Here is a 19,463-nt window from a genome sequence, read left to right on the forward strand (position 1 = left end):
TGCTAAGTGTTCCTGGTTCTGATCCTCACACCTTGAATCCCACCTCCAATTGTCTCCTTCAGAACAGCCACCATTTGGTCACCTCTTAATTCCTTGGGCCAGAAAGCACCAAACATCTGAAACCACAGATAATTCCGCAACCTCATTACCACCGGTAACTTCAGACCTCATCTTCCATCTGCTCGGATGCTGACAAAAGGTCAATAAGAGAGTTTAGGGATTCATCACATTTTATTATCTCCTTCATCTGATGGGTGTTCAGGGAAGTGGCCACTGGTGAGCAGGGAGACCTTAGGGCTGGATGAACCTAATGCAGAGTAATGAGGCCCAGGTGGCAGAGAGCTGGCTTACCTTCCACCTCAAAACAAGGCTGAGAGGGTGAGCAGAATTCCAAATTGCCAGTTCAGGGAAATGCCCGTGGGGAAACTGAGGCTTGATGTTTAGACAGAGTGAAGTCAGGCCATGTGTGTGTTTCTTCTGATCCAAGAGTGTGTTTTAAAGCCATAATGGGCCTGTAGGGGAGTGGATGAGCATGGAAGAATCTTAAACACCAAGTTTGGGGGAGGGAGAGTGAAGGCCCTGGTTTGGGACTGCTGAGATGCATTGGCACTGGAAACAGGCAGGAACTGTATATGTGCTTTGAGGACATCACTGGTGCCCCTCGGCCCTGAAATTCCCCATTCCCACCCTAACAAGCGCCATCACCACCCACTCCCTCCGTGGCCGGGCGCTGGGCTGGACCCACTCAGGAATACTGCCAAATGGACCAGAGTGTGACCAGGGTGACGCTGTAGGCCAGCACCGCCAGCAGGTAGATGCGGAAGAGCAGCCGGTCCAGCACAGAGCCCACACGCAGCCAGTCCCGGGCCACCTCTCGGCTCCCCTCCCGCTTTTCCAGGAAGTGCCGGATCGAGGTTAGCTCCTGCAGCAGCCCGCGCACCGCCAGGGAGGCCTCCCGAGGCGGCGGGGGAGGGCTGCCTCTGCCCCTCGGGGTCTTCTCCAAGTCCCGGGGTCCGCCCAGATGGCTGCAGTGGTTTCCCATGTCTAGAAGAAGGACAGAGCATTGGCAAAGGAGGGAGGCCCAGCAGGCTCGTGTGAACACTGGCCTTTACACTTCTAAGGCCTCAGACATTTTTACAGTGTATGATTTCAGACCTAAAGAGTACGGAGAGTAACTTACATCTTTGGGTACCCACCGTCCAACTTAAGAGAATAAAGAAAGCCGATGCAGTTGAAGACCATTGTCTATCCTTCTTCCTCAGTCACATCCTTCATCCCTCCCCAGGTCAGCAAGACCGTGAATTTGATGTTTATCCTTCTTGCACGCATTTTTTTTTTAACCCAAGGGATTTCCCCAGCCATTTGATATCCGTTATATCATTTGAGAGCTTCCCTGGTGGCTCAGATGGTAAAGCGTCTGCCTGCAATGTGGGAGACCCGGGTTCAATTCCTGGGTTGGGAAGATCCCTTGGAGAAGGAAATGGCAATCCACTCCAGCACTCTTGCCTGGAAAATCCCATGGATGGAGGAACCTGATAGGCTACAATCCATGGGGTCGCCAAAGAGTCGGACACAACTGAGTGAACCTCCTGGCAGCCCCATGGAGAGGCAGACTTCCACACTCTTCACATGAAGATGTGAAAGCTCAGAGAGGTTAAGTGACTAGCCTGCGGTGACACAGCCAGAGCATCATTTATCGGTGAGGCCACCGAGGTCCAGGTATCCGGACTCCAAATCCACTGCTTTGTCCACTACATCATATCACCTCCCTGCACTCCTCTCCATGACTTTGAATCCTTCTGGACCAGAAAATACACCTTCGGATACTGCCTTCACCAGGTGAGCAGTAGGATTAGGCATTAGTTTATCGCACAAGCTCATGATGAGATGGTCTTAGGTTAACCAAACATCTTCTACAAAAAGCCAGGCCCCAGCCAGGAGGAGGACTCAAAGGAGGGGAGAAAGGTGGAGGGTTTAAAACACCAGCTTGGAATCAGATGAGCCTGGGTTCAAATCATGCCTTCGCCAGGTCCTGGCTCTGTGACTTAGGGCAAGCTGTTTGGCCTCTCTAGGCTTCTGTTCCCTCATTTGAAAAATGGAAATGAGGATCCTATTGGGTCACCGTGAGAATGACCTGTGATAATGCACAGAAAATGCTTTGCACACACCTGGTAAAGCGCTCAAGAAATCAACAAACCAATCACTACCACCACCACCGACAGAAGCATGAGGAACTTAGGATCCCTCTGTCGCCTGTCTCTCTGCCTCACAGGTGTTTGAAATGCTAAAGGGCCAGGTCTTTGGCTGACTCTAATGAGAGGGCGTTAGGAACCAGGCTGCAGTGCTGAACTACAGGAGGGTAGTTGTCCCATGAGTGCCTGTTGTTGTCACTGTTTAGTTGCTAAGTCATGTCCAGCTCTTTTGGTACCCGAGGGACTGTAGCCCACCAGCCTCCTCTGCAGACCCCATGGACTATGCCAGGTAAGAATACTGGAGCGGGTTGCCATGTCCTTCTCCAGAGAGTCTTCCCGACCCGGGGATCAGACTGGCATCTCCTGCACTGCAGGTAGATTCTTCACTGCTGAGCCACCAGGAAAGCCCTATAAGTGCCTGGGGGCATCCGCTTGACCTCCTTTGGGATCCATCTCAGGCGAGGTCACCCTCAGCCCAGAGGTCTTAAGTCCTGACACGCTCAGTCTCTGGGACTCCTAAACCCTCTTCCCCTCCACCCAGGCTGCTGCTGCTGCTGCTGTTAAGTCGCGTCAGTCGTGTTCGACTCTGTGCAACCCCATAGACGGCAGCCCACCAGGCTCCCCTGTCCCTGGGGTTCTCCAGGCAAGAACATTGGAGTGGGTTGCCATTTCCTTCTCCAATGCATAAAAGTGAAAAGTGAAAGTGAAGTCGCTCAGTTGTGTCTGACTCTTAGCGACTCCATGGACTGCAGCCTACCAGGCTCCTCCATCCATGGTACTTTCCAGGCAAGAGTACTGGAGTGGGTCACCAGTGCCTTCTCCGCCCAGGCTGATGAGTGAATACAAAGTGAGGAAGGGGGTCGATTGATGCCTTTGGCTGAAGTCTGCCATGAGTTCTCTGTGCAGGACGGTACCCAGTTCACAGCCCTGCCCAGGCTCTCTGGCCTGGTGACCCCTCCAGAGCCTCCCCCACCGCCAAGTCCCTGCCTCCAGGTCAGAAGTTCCCCTCCACGTGGGACTCTCCCATGCCTGTCTCACCTGAGCAGTCGTCGGTCTTGGTGGCTTGGGAGGTGGCTGCGGGCCTCCGGGCCGTCGACTGCTCCCCTAGGCAGAGGAGCAGGGTGACTCTCTCAAGAACCAGGTGGCGCAGCCAGGCGGGCACCGGCTGCTGCAGGTCCTGTTTGTGTACCAGCCGCACGATGAGGATCGTCTCGGCCAAGCTGATCACCAGGAGGGCCATGCACACGACGAAGTAGACACCTATGTGCCCCGGGACGGGGCGGGGCGGGGGACACACACGGGAGGTAGGAGAGGCGCGGGCTCTTAAGCCCTGGGGAGCTCTCCCCCAGGAGCCGGCTTACCGATGAGCGGCGTGCCGATGGCCGTGGCGGGCAGCGTGTCAGACACGATGATCAGGAAGACCGAGTACCCCAGGAGGAGTGTGATCTTGAAGGACACTCTCTCACCGCTGTCTGGAGGCAGGTAGAAGCCCACAATGTCCACGACCATGAGGAAGATACTGGGCAGAAGCAGGCTGACCGCATAGAAGAGGGGCCGTCGGCGGATGACCACCTGGATTGAGAGAGGAGCTCAGGCGAGTCGGGGCAGACAGGATCTGGGCCCAGGAACCCCCTTCCCCATCCCAGATCCTCTTGCTTCATGGAGCTTTCAGCCTGGACTGCTGAAAGATGTAGACAAACCCCAGATAGTGTCTCTGGATCAAAGCTCGTGGCTGTTCAGGGCAAGTTAAGAGACAAGGCAGCTGTGTTTCCCCAACCACTTTGTTGAGGCTGCAGGGCACCCTGGCGTTGGGAAAGGGCCATGGAGGGTTTTCCCCTTATGCCTCCTGAAGTGTGCCGGGGTGTGCCCCACTCACATAGAACTTCATCTCTGCGTAGCTGTCACTGCTTTCTATGCTGAACTCCTGAAACTGGGTCAGCACCCCCAGCAGCTCCCACTCGCCCTGGTTCATGAAGACGCTCCTGTCGAACTTCACCTTCTCAGGCAGGCGCCACAGGGAGATGTTGATGTCCTGGACTGAGACAGGAGAAACGGGGCAGCTTTGGAGCCCAGGCCAGGGGCATGCCAGGCCCTGTAAGGGTGGGGCAGCACCCACATGGCATGGCTCAAGTCTCAGCTCGTAATCTTCAGCCTGTTTCTTGGCTGTAAGATGAGGTCATAGTGCACCCTGTACCTGTCTCTGCAGTGGGGCTGTACAGAGGGGACGGGTCTTGGATGGAGACGCAGCAAAATGCAAACAGCCAGGCAAACTATTTATTAGAATGCCTTCTCCTCTTCCTGTCTCTGCCTCCCTCTCCCTCTCTCTGTCTCCCTCTCTCTCTCTCTCACACACACACACACACACACACATACACACTCATACCTTCAAGCACTCCTCTAGGTTACCTGTTAGACTTTCTCACGTAGGCAATGAGCAAGAGGCAGCTTTCCTCATCTTTGCCTCGATAGAGCTGCCTGCCTTCATACTTATTTACTTATGCAGCTACGCCATGTCTTTGTTTTGGCATGTGAGAGCGCTTACATATGGCTGTGGCATGCAGGATCTAGTTCCCTGATCAGGGATCGAACCCAGGCCTCCTGCTTTGGGAGTGTGAAGTCTTAGCCACTGGCCCACCAGAGAAGTCCCTGAGCTGCCTGTCTTTAAAGGTGAATCAGGAAAATAAGCAAAATCCTCCCTTACAGAATAGCAGTTACACCGCTCCGCATCTATGCTAGCGAAACAGATACGCATGCGCAGCAGGAGACAGCAGTATCCGTTGCAGCAAAATACTGCGAACGATCTAAATTCCCACCAATCAGGGAAACGCTTAATAAAGCTCATGCAGTCCGAACCATGAGCCCTTCTACAGCAGTCAGCATTGATGAGGAGGAGCTAAACCTGCACTACCTGGAAAAATGCCCCAGGCTGGTTGCCAAGTAAAAAGACTCAGGCACAAGTATATATTGGAACACAAAATATCTTACATTTATGTAAAATAAAAATCCATAAAACAATGTCTGTACACGTTCCATAGATGTGTATGGATGTGTATGTATTCAAAGGCTGGAGAAGGATCTGGAAGAACATATTATATAAAATAGATATCAGTATATCTATGTATATCACGATACTGATAAAAATTAAGTCTCGGTGTAGGGAGTTGTTGGTAAGAGTTTGGGATTGCGTATAGAGGTCAAAAGTCAAAGATTATTTGCAATTATGACTTTTGTTCAAGGGAGTTACGTATTATGTTTGTCATTTACAATTAATAAAATCAGGATAGCACTGGAGGATGCCTTTATGCAGTAGAGGGATGCTCACTTCACTAGACCTCGAAGGCACCTAGCATACGTCCACTCAGTGGAAGTTTGCCAAGCATCTTCCTTTGTGCTAGGCACTGCCCTGGGGAGCTAATCATGGCCAGAAATCCTGTCCCTGCCCTCTCTAAGTTTCCATCTGGTGGAGGAGTAGACGTTGAAATAAGTCTTTACAAATGAACAGAAGTAGAGAGAAAACAGGAGCCTATAACATTGGGTGATGGAGGTGCTTTGTTTGGGGGACAAATGGGGGTATACTGAGTAACTGACATGGACACTATGATTAGAAGTTGCGTGGAGGGACTTTGGGCTTCTCTGTGGTTCAGATGGTAAAGAATCTACCTGTAATGCAGGAGACCTGGGTTCAATCCCTGGACTGGGCAGATCCTCTGGAGAAAGGAATGGACAGAAAGGAATGGTTCCCCACTCCAGGACTCTTGCCTGGAGAATTAGATGGACAGAGGAGCCTGGTGGGCTGCAGTTCATGGGGTTGCAAAGAGTCGGACTCGACTGAGCGACTACACTTTCACTTTCTTTCACTGAGGGACTTCACTGGAGGTCCAGTGGTTACAACACCACGCTTCCAATGCAGGGGCCATGAGTTCCATCCCTAGTCGGGGAACCATCCCTAGTCCTGCCGCAGGTGTCAGAGGGCAGGAGTGGCGCCAGAAGGAGAAAAGGAGAGGGAGGGGCAAGGTGTCCCAGGAGAAGCAGCAGCATGTGAGTAAGGGAAAAAACAAGGGGTGCTGGGGCCGGGAAGGCAGGCAGCTGGGCTGGGCACTGAGTACCAGGGGAAGCCGGAGTGGTGTCTGCGCAGCGGACTGGATCATGTCTCAGGAGTGCTGGCGAAACACTGAGCGTTTTACGTAGATAGAGACATGATCAGATCTGCATGACTTTTCAGTTAAAAAGACGGGAGGGAGGGGGGCCACACACATGGGATATTATTTCCCCAACAAGGGATGGAACCTGAGTTCCCTGCATTGGAAGCTCTGGGCTTTAACCACTGGACTGCCAGGGAAGTCCCCAGATTTGCGTTTGCATAAGATCTCTCTGGCTGCTGCGAGGAGCATGAATTGGTGTAAGGGTGGGGACTGGAGGGGATGAGAATGAATGGGGACCGACTGCTAGAAGCTACTGCAGTAACCTGGGCAAGAAATGAGTATAGCTGGCACTGGGGTGGGCGGGGCCCACTTCCTGCCAGATCCTACTGTGACTGGGAAAAGCATCATTTGAAAGACACTTCTGCAGATCCTACTTGTGACTTGGAAAGATCATTTGAAAGACACTTCCTGCCAGATCCTACTTGTGACTTGGGAAAAGCATCATTTGAAAGACACTTCCTGCCAGATCCTACTTGTGACTTGGGAAAAGCATCATTTGAAAGACACTTCCTGCCAGATCCTACTTGTGACCTGGGAAAAGCATCATTTGAAAGACACTTCCTGCCAGATCCTACTTGTGACTTGGAAAAGCATCATCCCTGACCGAGCATCTTGCCCTCAGCTTACACTGTCTCATTCCATACTTAGGACAGCTGAGGGAGGTGAAGACGGCAACATAGTCAGTGCCATTTAGAGGATGGGGAAACAGAGGCTGAGCAACATGAACAAATAAGAGGTGAGTGAACTGGAGAAGGGAGATTGCATCCCCAGGGGTGCTCCTCATGCAGGCATCCCTGGGCCCCCACCTGTTCTCCCACCTTCCAAAGCCCCTGGACTCACTGGTGTGCAGCCAGCTGGTGAAGGTCAGTGAGCAGTTCTGTACGTCGAAGGGGAAGTTGTAGATGTCCAGGGTACAGGCGGTCATCACCTGGAGGGGCTTGTAGTTCTGGACCTCGCCGTGATGCCGGACATAGACATACGGGATGTTTGGAGACTTCCCCACGTCCACACTGGCCAGGGAAGAGAGGTGGGTTTTGGGGTCAAGAAGCAGGTCAAGCCCTGGATGTCAGAAGGTCTCTGAGCAGTTCGGCAGGGGAAGAGATGCAGAGAGGGTCCAGACAACAGGACAACCTGGCAGTTTTGTCTGGCCTCGGCGTGTCCAAGCTTCTTATCTTAGGCTTCCTTACCTGCCATCGCCAAGGCCACTTTTCAAGCAGTTAAAGAGCATTTCTCCTTTATTCTCCTGGCAACCTAGCCACAAAATGCAAGCCAGGAGTCCATGGACCCCAAAGCCCCGGGGCATAAGGAGAACACCTAGCTGTCCCCCACGTGCTACCCACCCGGGCCTAGGCAGAGCTCAGTTCCCAGGATCGACAGCCTGGTGGCAACAGGCAGGCTTGGTGGCAGAGCAGACCCTTGGGTTCCATCCCTAGGAATCCTTGAAATGAAACCAATCATTTCCAGGGGTGGGGGATGGGGACAGAACTGGAGAAATCATTGAGAAGACTTAGGGCAAGTAACGAAGTCTGTAAGAGCTCATCCCACTGTCTTTGGGCAGACCCCAGGCCAAGCTCCCCCAAAGGAGCCCTGGAGCTAAGCCTGGGGTCCTGAGTCTGTGGCCTTCTGTGGCGTCAGGCTGAGAGACAAGAGGTCAAAGCCAAGGCTACTTCAGTGTTGAAAATGGAGATCCAGCCTGAAACTGGAGATCCTCAGTCCCTCCAGCCTCAGCTCTGCAGGGAGTGAGGCTCTCAGTCAGTTGCCTCCCTGAATTGTGAGCGTCACCCCCTGGACATGGGCGATGCAGTGGGTACTGGGTGGAGGACAACTGGCCCCCGCCACCTTCTCCTTCCAGCCATCTCCCCAGCTATCTTCCTAGCCCTTGGATTCAGAAGCCCAGGCAGTGCAGCCTGAAGGATGGGGAGAAGCAATGTTGGCTGCTGGGAATAAAGGCTGGTGGGGCCCACTTCATCCCCGGGTGCAGCCTGGGCCCACGCAGGCACATGTGTGCCTTGGAAGTGTGAGTGTCTCCTGGCCCCAAGTCTCCTCTGCCAGCCATCGCTGGCACTTTAGTCCTTTCAGAAATATTCCTGCCCCCTTTAAAAACACTGCTCCTCACTAGACTATTATGACAATGTGGACTCTTTCACTGGCCTCCTTTCTCCCTGGAAAGGGATCCTTGGGTTAAGGAGAAGAACTAAGTTTCAGCATCAGACATAGGAAAAGGGCAGTTTTTAAAAGAAAAGAAAGGGAGAAAAAGATAAAGGGGAATGAGGGCCCCATGCAACTTTACCTCCATTTCTGCAGGTCTGGTGGAGCATCTCAAATGCAACAGCAGTGATCTTGTCTCCTGCCCCCCTGCTGTCCCCAGCCCCCACGCCTCTGGCTGCCAAGCCTCCGATGACAGTACTCACAACTCATTGATAAGGATGTCTGGGACCCAGATGCTGTCTGTGGGGATGGACAGTTTGGTGATGTTGTCAAAGTCCTCCGGGTTCCACTGGAGAAACTCATCAGTCCAGTACTAGGGGAGGAGCAGAAACGATCACGGGTGACCCAGGCCATCATGGGCCAACTTCACCGCTCAGAGCCCAGGCAACAGGGTGGGGGGCATCTTCTTGGGAGAATCTGGGTGTCAGTGGCACCCAGGTTACTCAGTGGTACCCAAGAATCCCTTCCCCTCTGCACTCACACATCCCTACATGCGAATATATACAACACAGACAGATGCAGCCTCTCCCTGGGGAAGGTATCCAGTCGTTTCTAATGTTATAAACCACCTAGCCATCAACTGAGGTATGTGTGCTAAGTCACTTCAGTCATGTCCGACTCCTTGCAACCCTATGGACTGCAACCAACCATACTCCTCTGTCCATGGGGTTCTCCAGGCAAGAATACTGGAGTGGGTTGTCATTTTCTCTTAGACAAATCCCTTCTTGGGTCTTGATGTGCACACACATAGACAGGGATAATGGTGTGCACCTCACAGGGTAAGACATGGCTATTGCTAAACTTTGATCCATGCCTTCCCCACTATCTTGCCAGAATGACTGGTCTAAAATGTAAATGCCACCGTGTCGCTCCTTTGCCTCTGAGCCCTCCTTGCACCTTGCCTGAGCGGCGCCCATCAGAAGCTGGAGGAGCGGGGAAATGGCTGGGGATAGGAAGACTAAGTGATGGGATCATCCTCTTTCAATCACCCAGTTTGGGCATCATCCAATTTGGCTTTAATAGAGGGAAGAACTTTCTAGCAATTAGCGCTGTTTGAAAGCGAAGTGGCCGCCTTCTGAGCTGCCAGTCACCGAGGTGTTTGATCAGCAGAAGCGGGACAAACACTTGTTAGAGATGCTGTGAAAAACCTTGGAAACCAGAGGGGAGGTTGGGGGATTTCTCCTCTGCTTGATCTTTAAGCCGCCTCCCATTCCCAGTCCTGAGGTTAGAGGGGCCCAGATCCAGGAGATCCCAGATCTCATGAGCATGCCTCTCCCCTCCTCTCCTCTCCCCTTTCTTCCCTTCCTTCCCTTGCCCAAGACCTCTGAGACAGGGGAGTGCCCTCAGGAAGGGTTGCCCGCCCCCCAGGCCCAGGAAATGGGGGTGGGGAGGGGCTGGTTGGCTCACCTGCCGATACCAGATGTAGGTGGTCAGGACCTGATTCTTCTCGTCCTGTGGGAGGAACGGGAGCTCAGCAAGGGCGGCCCTGTGGGCTGGGAGCCCACCTTGCACACGCCAACCCCAGTAGGAGCTGCTGCTCCATGTGCCTGATCCCTTGAGAATGAGGAAATGGGGTGGGGAGAGGGGCCAGCTGGGAAAGAACCGGCCTTTCACTAGGAGACACCTAGGAAGAAGTCCAAGGATTTCTTTTTTAACACATGTGTGTGTTCACACATATATGTCTTCTAGTATCTTCTATTCTGTTGTGTATATTTCACATAAACATTAATAATAACATAATAAAAGATTAATAGAAGACATAATAACAACCCTAAAGAAGGCTGAGTGCCAAAGAATCGAGGCTTTTGGATTGTGATGCTGGAGAAGACTTCTGAGAGTCCCTTGGACTGCACGGAGATCAAAGAAGTCGCTCTTAAAGGAAATCAACCCTAACTATTCACTGGAAGGACTGATGCTGAAGCTGAAACTCCAATACTTTGGCCACCTGGTGCAAATAGCTGACTTATTGGAAAAGACCCTGATGCTGGGAAAGACTGAGGGCAGAAGGGCATGACAGAAGATGAGATGGTTGGATGGCATCACCGACTCAATGGACATGAGTTTGAGCAAACTCTGAGAGGTGGTGAAGGACAGGGAAGCCCGGAGTGCTGCAGTCCATAGGGTTGCAGAGTCGGACACGACTTAGCTACTAAACATCATATATATGTATATCTGTACAGTTATGTCTGTATGTATGTATCTACACCTATTTCCTACCTTAGCATGAAGTCAAAAGGTACAGACCCACATAAAATGAAAAATTCATCACTCTCCCTCCCTTCCATCCAATTCCCAATCTCCCTTCCTGAAACAGCCTGCTGACTCTAGTAGAGATGCCCAGAGAAGTCAGTTCTGCCCACCCTACCCCAGCGCAGCACCCGCATCTCTGCAGTTGCCTTCTTCTTATCTCAGCCCAGCATCCAACCCCCTCTGCTGGGCAGTGCACCCCACCCCACTTCAGCAATTGATTAATTGCTTTATTTATGAGTAATTCTTCAACCACGATTTAGTAACACCTGCCATGTACCAGGGACGTGTGTAGACAGTGAGGGTGTAGAGGTGAAAAGGATGGTCTGCACCCTCACCCAGCTCACCCAGGGAAGTGCAATGTGTGAAGAGCCACACGTATGCACAACCGAAGGGTGCATAGGGTGTGGGAGAGGCGGCCATGCAGCTGACCCCAGTTTTCAGTTTGGGGAGCATCCTGAGCTGTGGTATCAGGGCTCAGGGGCTATGGGCACCCAGAAGCCCGCCCTGGACTGGGTCTCACATGGTCTCCCACTCAGAAGGTCCACCCTGGAGCAGGGCAGTGGGGCCGGGCGCTCACCACGCTGAGGATGGCATAGACAATGACATCGATGGACACGGTGGTCGGTGTCCTCCAGTCCCGCACGGGCCGCACGCCCTTCTTGTAGTTGGCCAGCAGGTGATCTGACAGCCGCAGCAGAGCCGGCCTGGAGGCGTTGGGGGGCTGGGGGTCCCCCCTGTGCTCGGCTGGGAAGGACAGACAGCACAGCCTGAGTCTGCCCCAGATCTCTGGCCCTGGTTTCAAAGCTAGTAAATGTGTCCCCACTTAATCCCACCTCCCAGAACTCCCAGATACCCCCACAGACTGAAATTCCCATCTCCAGAGCATTTTTTGCCTACAGAGGTTCCTGCCAAAACCCAAAGGTATTCATAAGGGTAGCCCCAGCCCCCGTTTATATGAGAAAGGAAGCTGGGCTGTGAGAGCAGGTGGCACGAGGCAGGTGAGGTCTCAAGTCAGCCAAGGATGAGAAGGGTTGAGAGAGTCGCTGCCCATCCAGAGGAGGTGGGCCTCTGGGGCCTGGACGAGGGGCTCTGGGAGCCGAGGGAAGCTGGCTTTGGCAGGAGAGCCTAGAGAGTGTGGCCCCAAGTGCACAGATTCTAAGCACAGCGGTCTGCAAAGTGTCAGCCTCCGCGGAGGTCAGAGCTCAGCGTCTGCACAGCTCACGGTCCCCAGGACCCCAGCCCTCGGCTGACGAGGAGAGAAGGGTGGGCACCCATCGAAAGTGGACATTCCCTCTCTGACCTGCAAAGCCCACCCCAGGGAGAGCCCTCCCCATCTCCACGCTCACGCAAACTCCCGAGGAGTCCTTGCCGGGCCTCCTCCTTAGTCTAGCTCTCTGAGCTGGTTTGATGGGGTTGGGAAGAGGGCTGGTGTGGGGTCTGGAGGAAGCCAGTAGAAACCAAGCTGCTCCCAGAGCCAGAGGCCTGCAAGGATAAAATCGTGAAACCCCACACCTAGGCCCTCGCCCCACTCTGTGGGGATTTCACAGGAGCGCCTCAGCTATCCCTCTGGGAAACAGTAAGAGCATCTCCTGAAAGATGCCAGAAACACAAAGGGGAAAGATAGGGTGAGGAGGGGCACCCTGGAGGACACAGGGCACTGCTGGGGGTGGGGGGCGGGGGCAGGGCCTTTCACAGCCCAGGGCCCTGCAGGTCCCTGGACAGAGCTGCCTCTTCTCCCACCTCATCTACCGCGTGTGCAATCCCTACAGCAAATCGGTCCTGCAGGTTCCCTTCCTGCCCCTCCCCTGCCCCTCCCCCGCTCCCCAATAAACTTTCAGAAAAACAGCAGCAGAGAGAGAGAGGAAGATGAGAGGATGTTTACTGAGCATCCCCTTTGGGAATAATACCAATGAGCATATTGTTCATTTCAGTATCAGCCCCCTGGGCTGGCTGTTACCAGAGCCCACATTACAGATAAAGATGCCCAAGGCTCAGACAGGCGAGTACTGTGCCCTGCAGGCAAGGGAGCTGGGATTCAGACCCAGGTCCCTGTGTGTCTTCACTGCACCAGCAACAGCCCAGGTCTTATCGTCTGGGATTCTGACCAGACTGGGCGCCTCAGACCTCAGGGCCAAGGACCAGTGCTGGGAGAGACAGAGCTCCCCCTCAACCAGAGAAGCCCCAGACCACAGTCTTAACTCACAGCCCGGGCCTGCTCGTCCCACTGAGCTACCCTCAACGACTCGAGGAAAACCATCGTGCCCCTAAGCCCCTCAATGCTGTGCATTTCAGTACATCCTAACTGTTCCCGCCCTGCTTCAAAGAGCTCTGGCTGGAGAGAAAACCTTCCCATGAGGGCTGGAGGTGGGGGATGAATATTGTCTGCAACAAAGGAAATGGATTCTTTTGTGGCTAAAACTCCTTGTAACCCCAGGAGGCAGGAAAGGATGGGTGAGGGAATGCAGAGAGAAATTTGGTGCTATCTGAGCTGAGCCCTGGAAGGAAATTTTCTAGACAACCAAGGCCCAGAGAGCTCGTACAATGAAAGCAGAGAAGTCCGGGAAGATGACATCTGTCCTGGTCTCTACTGCTGCAGACCTGTGTGACCCTGGGTAAAATCTACCCACCCTGGACCGCAGCATTCCCATTAATAACAAGAGAGAGGGGATCAAGAGAGCTCCAACTTTCCTTACAGCTGCCCTTCGATGAGTCTGGGGGCCGAGCAAGGAGGAGAGGAGCCCACTAAGCATTTCCCACACAGCAGGCTGTGCCACGCCCCACTCTGCGAGCTCTGCTCTCACCCTTCGCTCCAGACGCCCAACTTTCTAGCTGTATCCCCGGGGCGTGGAAATCCCCTCTTGCCCACATGCAGTAAGGTCCCTGACTTTCCTGTTGCCTCACCCGCTCCAAAACCCTCCTTCCTTCAAATTTTGGAGGCGCTAAGCATCCCCTGCTTCACCCCTGTCCGCTGCCGCCCAGGTGCTACGTGCTGTCCCGCCGTCTCCTTACCTTCTCCCCGTGGTGCCAGCAGCGTGGGCAGAAGCAAGCCGAGCAGCGCCCGTGGCACCCAGGGCAGCATAGTCGCTTCTCTCGGAGCAGCCTTCAGGGTGAGCGCTCCGGAGGACCAGCCTGCCCGCTGCGCTCCACCAGCCTCATATCAGCCAGCCTCCCGCACCTCCTGAGGCTGCAGCCTTACGCTGTCCCTGGCCACCAGGGCTGGGAAGCCGCCAAGTTTTCCTGCAATCAATCCTTCCGCTGGATCAGGTTTCAGGGCGGGGGAGGGAAGGGGAGGAAGCCGGCCAGGCTGATGTCACGGGGCCAATGGAGCTTAGTCCTCCCGTTCAGCCAGGTGGCCTGGCCAAGTTCCCCAAGGAGTAACTCAGGGACAGAGGGCTGCAGGAGCCCCTGGAGCAAGGGGGCAGTCTGCCTGTTGAGAGGTGCTCTGGGCTGCTGCCTTCACTTATACCCCTCGCTCGCATTGAGCCGGGGCATTTCTGGTGGCTCGGCTGTAAAGAATCCACCTACAATGCAGGAGACCGGGGTTCGATCCCTGAGTCCAGAAGATGCCCTGAAGGAGAGCATGGCAACCCACTCCAGTATTCTTGCCTGGGAAATCCCATGGACAGAGAAGCCTGGTGGGCTACAGTCCGTAGGGTCGCACAGAGTCGGACAGGACTGAAGTGACTTAGCAGCAGCAGCGTTGAACTGGGGCAGAATGGGTTGAGGCAGCAAAAGCAGGAGGACCATGCTCTTCCTCCACAGGTGACACAATGTCCCCAGCTAAACAGGTGACTGCGCATCATCAGTAAAGAGCAAATACACATTTAACTGCTCCCCAGACACACCTAACCATTGCCCCTAAATGTCCCATTCTGTGTCCTTGGGGCTCCCTGTATGAATCCGTGAGGCGCCCCCCCACTTCCCTGTTTCTTGCCCCAAGTCCTGGCCTGTGTGGCCTGGGGGCCCATGCCTTCCACTGAGCCAGGCGCCCCCTGGAGACAGAGCCGGGAAGGTAGGGGCATCAAACACTAAACTTATTCTACAAGGGGCAGCGCCTAAGCAGGAGGGAAAATACGGCAAGAGGAAGATGAAAAGAAGCAGAAGGTAAACCTGTAGAGAAGACCTGGAGAAGAAGGGGGGAAAGGAAGGAGAAAAGGAAAAGATAGGAAAATTTGTAGGAAACAGAGGAAGGAGAAAATAGAATTAAAAGGCAAGAAGGAGGGGGACAAAAAGAGGACAAGAAAAAAAGAAGGAGGAGGAGGAATCAGACGCAGCAGGAAGATGCTGAGCCCTGAGCCCGGGGGGCCTGAGTGTGGCTGTTCCTTTTGGAATGGGACCCTGGCTCGTGGCGGGGTGGTGGATCACCTCGGGACAGTGAGGAAGCCTGGAGACCCCGTCCCACGAGCCCGCATTGCTGCAGTGAGCTCCTGGGACCCTCTGAGACTGCCCGATTGTGTTGGGGAGAGCATGTCATGGGCACAGTGTGTGCATTTGAAAATTCGCTTCTTAGGTAACAGGATTAGAGCGAGCTGGGCAGGCCACAGCCTTCGATGGAGATGTATTGCCCGTGCGTCTCTCTCTGATGGAGCAGCAATCAGGTTTCCCCTGAAGAAATTTCCTATTAATGGATTTGATGGTGCACCAGACAAAGGGAGTTGGAGCCGTGGCCAGTGGCGGGGTGTAAATTGCCTCCGATGAAACCGTGGAGTCACTTTTGCCCCTTTTAAACAAGATAAGAATTAGTGCAAGGCCTTGATGAACTCTCCTTGGCCAGTGGGGATGAGGGAAAAGCAGAGGCCTGGCTAATTTGATTCCTGAGCTCTGCCTGTAGACGGCCAGGCTCCTCCGAGGGAGCGGAGGCAGACACGCAGATGGCAGCCGGCCAGCGTGGGTCATGAAAAGCTCGGAGGCTGCAGGGCCCAAAGCCCCGGGCTTCCTTTGAGTCCGGCAGCTCCAGGTGCCATGGGAAGGAGGACTGTTTGCACACATGTCTGGAGCTTCCCACCCTTTGTGGTGCTGTCTCATGACATACCCCTGATCGCTTTTCTTGCTCTCATTTTCCAGGTTCAAACACTCCAGAGCCCAGAGCGCCTCCAGGACTTGCCTCAGCTCCTAAAGCTAGTTACGGATGGAGCTGAGAGTCTCCAGAATCCTGGCTCCAGCTTTTCCCATTACAGCTGCATGTTTCCCATCTTCCCCAGTAGATTTTTTACTGGTCTGTAAAACTTTTACCACCAAAGAGCCTGATCTTTTAACACCTATAAACCTATAAGAATTCTGCAACCCACCATAACATCTGGCCCCATTAGGGGCCCACCTGCTAGAGAAGGGCTGGGGGAATCGTGTGGCTTCTCACCATCCTCCTAAGTGGGAGATACAGCTTCTTACTCCCCAAAGCCTGAGGAGAGGGATTCAGGAAGCCCCGCGGTTGGTTGGACACTGAGGTTTGGCGCTTGTTCACCGAGTCCCTACGAGACCCACCCCTCTCTCCTCTGGGGGAGCATTGAAACGAGCGGAACCCTATGGGCCTTGCCCGCCACGTCTTCAGCCTGTGTTTTGACTGTAAAAAAGCTTCAGCCAGAGAATAAATTTAATCAAAAAAGCGAGAAAATGCAGAAACAGGGGAAAATAGTCCAACAAGACTAAGTAGTCATAGCTTAGTCGTTAAGCATCGTCAGTGACCTTTAGTTCCTCCTCGAGGGCTATAGCTGCTGAACAACAATAACAAGGGCTACAGAGGATGATCTGAGCCATATCCCTGAGCTGTCTTATAGATGCTGAAACCCCCACTAGCTGGAAGAAGTTAACTGCACGATGACCAGACTGTTTGCTGTACTGCCACAGCTCTGAGAACTGGCCTCAGGGAAATGGGAACAGACAGACCCTGGAACTGAAGATTAACTGTACTTGAAACAATCAAGATGACGCGGGTCAGCCTACCGATGACCAATTTCAAGATGACTGTCAGAGCTGGCTGTGTGGTTTCTACATGTAGCCCCCACCCCAGCCTATAAAAACTCTTGCCCATTGGTTGTGGTGGTTGGGGTGGGGTGGTCAGCCTTTGAACAGAAGTCTGCCCTTCTCCCCAGGTGCCACATCCAAAATAAAGCAAACTTGCCTCTCCACCAGTCTTGCCTCTTCATCGGCTTTCGAGCAGTGAACAGCTGGATCCCATTTTTGGTTATAGCATGGGGGCAGCCTTTCTGCTACCCAGTTCTGGGGGCCTGACACACTTTGGCATGGAGGCTGGGCCACTTAGGGGTTGTGTGCTCATGAGAAGGGGGGGAAGATGCCTGCCTCAGTTTCCCTAGTCCCCCTGCCCAAAGAGGCAGCAGTGGCCTTTATAGGGAGGAGAGTAGAGGAATCGTATCCTCAGACACTGAAGGGTCTCTCCTGTCTTGATCTTTCTCTCCTTGATGTTCCATCCCTTCCCGCCGTGACCTGTTCCCTAGTAAGGACCCGGTCTGATCCTTGGAATGGCCTGGGCCTGGCCGCCACCAACAATACCTGCTATTTATCAAGCATTCTATGTGCTAGGCACTTTATCATATTTAATCCTTACTTCCTGTGAAGAAGATATTACTCCCATACTGCAGGTGAGGAAACTGAGGCACAGAGAAGTTAAGCAACCTTATATAGCGATTAAGTGGAGAGTGTGGTATTAAGTCTTATAGACTCAAAAGCCTGAGCGTTTAACCACCTGCTTGCACAGGGTCCCAGAGCATCTCTCTGAGATCCAGGCTGATGGGACTCTGGCTCCAATCCCTGTAATGGATGAGGGTCCTCATTCTTACCTTGATGAGTTTTGTTGAAAAGCTAAGCTCCAGAGTCTACTAATTAAAGATATTTTTATTGAGAAGTATCATAAGTAAGAATATATGATGACTTAATGGACTGTGAAGTGTACCATTTTCCCCACTACAAAATAGATTCAGAAATATCACACTCTACCATTCAGGTCCCGGCAAAGCCCATTTCTGCAAATGTCAGATATGGGCTGCACAGTGAATGTGGGACCAGTGACTTCTGCAGTCCCTCCTCACGGTATGAATGTGATGCTAGAGAATTTTACATACACATCGTTTTAGTTATTTTGGCTGTGCTGGGTCTTCCTTGCTGCTCCGGCTTTTCTCCAGGTGTGGCGAGCCGGGGCTGCTGTCTAGTTGCGGTGTGTGGGTTTCTCATTGTGGTGGCTTCTCCTGGTGCGGAGCATGGGCTCTGGGGCTTCTGGGGCTCCGTAGTTGGGGCACACAGTCTCAGTACCTGCAGCTCCCTAGCTCTGGAGCACAGGCTCCACAGCTGTGGTGCGTGGGCTTAGCTGCTCTGCAGCACGGGGGATCTTCCCAGATCAGGGATTGAACCCGTGTCTCCTGCATTGGCAGGCAGATTCTTTACCACTGAGCCTCCCAGGAAGCCCAATGCTAGAGTTTTTCAATTTATTTTGACTTATTTATTTGGTCAAGCCACATGGCATGGGGGAGTTTAGTTCCCTGACCCCCAGAGGGGTCAAACCTGTGCCCCCTTCAGTAGAAGCACAGATTCATAACCACTGGACCTCCAGGGAAGTCTCAAGAATTCTTAGAGTCTAATATTATTCTGTGGAGGATGGGCACATGGGAGTGAGGCTTCATTAGAGGATGCGGTTATTACTTGGGTCCTGCCACCTGGGGAAGAGGCTTTTATAGCCCTCCAATAAGACAGGGTGGAGATATTGAAGTAAATGACACACTGGGGATTTTTTCTGTCTTGGGAGGTGGCCGCTGATATTTGCCACCTCCCACATGCAGACGGGCAAGAAATAGGAATGAAGAAACCAGGCAAGGGGCTGATGCAGTTTAGCGTCTCTCTGGGACTCTGAAGCTACCGTGGCACACCAGGTCTGGGAGCACTGAGCACCCTATGCCCCACAGCAGAGTGTCTCAGCCTTCACACACCCCTCTGCTCACCTCCCTCACCCCTTCCCCTAATACGCACTCATCTGGGATTCCAGTCTTCACGCACCCGCCTGCTCACCTCCCTCATCCCTTCCCTTAATACACACTCATCTGGGATTCCTCCAAGAAGGAAGGCACTTTGCTCCGTGTGCGTGGTGGCAGCAGCAATGGCCTGAGAAGGAAGCACCCAGTGCAGTTGAAGCCCAAGGGACCACGATGGACTGCTTGAGTCCCCTGCCTGGAGATCCCTCTGCTTCTCATCTTCGGAGATCAGTGACTCGTTTTCACAAGGGAGCTGGTAACCCTTCCCACAAGCCATGGCTGGGGAGTGGGTCGTGGGTGTGAGAAACAGCAGAGCAGGCAGGGTCAACTGGCACAGAAGGATGGAGGTCTCACTCAAGTCCTTGTGAGGATCCAAGAGGGGGATGGCCCAGCCTCTTGAATATGTCTCCTTCCTAAAGATGAAACTTTGCCACTTCTCTCCCCAAACCTCCATCAAATTCCAGCCTTTTTACTTCCTTGAGATCAAAGCTTGTCTTCTTGTCTTCTGTACCCGCCACCCCCTGACCCCCGCAAATAAAGTCAGTTCTAGGGTGGTCTCCAGGGTAGAAGGCCATCCTGAAAAGGGCATCTAGGATTAGCAACCTGGTAGCAAAGGCAAGCCTTAATGGGTATGG

At 53.4% G+C, this 19,463-nt stretch overlaps 1 protein-coding gene across 4 annotated transcripts; it reads right to left on the reverse strand.

Moving 5' to 3' along the window:
* HTR3A (5-hydroxytryptamine receptor 3A) lies at positions 234–13,968 on the reverse strand. 4 transcript variants are annotated; one of them, XM_018058997.1, is made up of 10 exons: positions 13,862–13,968; positions 13,634–13,641; positions 11,430–11,573; positions 10,010–10,054; positions 8,806–8,915; positions 7,235–7,404; positions 4,069–4,229; positions 3,554–3,764; positions 3,231–3,452; positions 234–1,044 (listed from the first exon to the last, which is right to left on the reverse strand). In XM_018058997.1, the coding sequence occupies exons 1-10, from the start codon at positions 13,929–13,931 to the stop codon at positions 746–748; spliced, it is 1,440 nt and encodes a 479-aa protein (XP_017914486.1). In that variant the 5' UTR covers positions 13,932–13,968; the 3' UTR covers positions 234–745. The 4 variants fall into 4 exon arrangements, with proteins under 4 accessions (XP_017914486.1, XP_017914485.1, XP_017914484.1 ...); XM_018058996.1 differs by having other exon boundaries at positions 3,231–3,512; XM_018058995.1 differs by lacking the exon at positions 13,634–13,641 and adding an exon at positions 13,766–13,773.

Source organism: Capra hircus, chromosome 15 (assembly GCF_001704415.2).
Source record: "Capra hircus breed San Clemente chromosome 15, ASM170441v1, whole genome shotgun sequence".
NCBI lineage: Eukaryota > Metazoa > Chordata > Mammalia > Artiodactyla > Bovidae > Capra > Capra hircus.

Coding starts and splice junctions, on each gene's coding strand:
- HTR3A (XM_018058996.1), bottom strand. CDS start 13,931: ATGCTGCCCTGGGTGCCACGGGCGCTGCTCGGCTTGCTTCTGCCCACG. Junction 3,765..4,068: donor ACGCAGAGATGAAGTTCTAT/GTGAGTGGGGCA, acceptor CTCTCAATCCAG/GTGGTCATCCGCCGACGGCC. Junction 1,045..3,230: donor CAAGACCGACGACTGCTCAG/GTGAGACAGGCA, acceptor TCCTTCTTCTAG/ACATGGGAAACCACTGCAGC.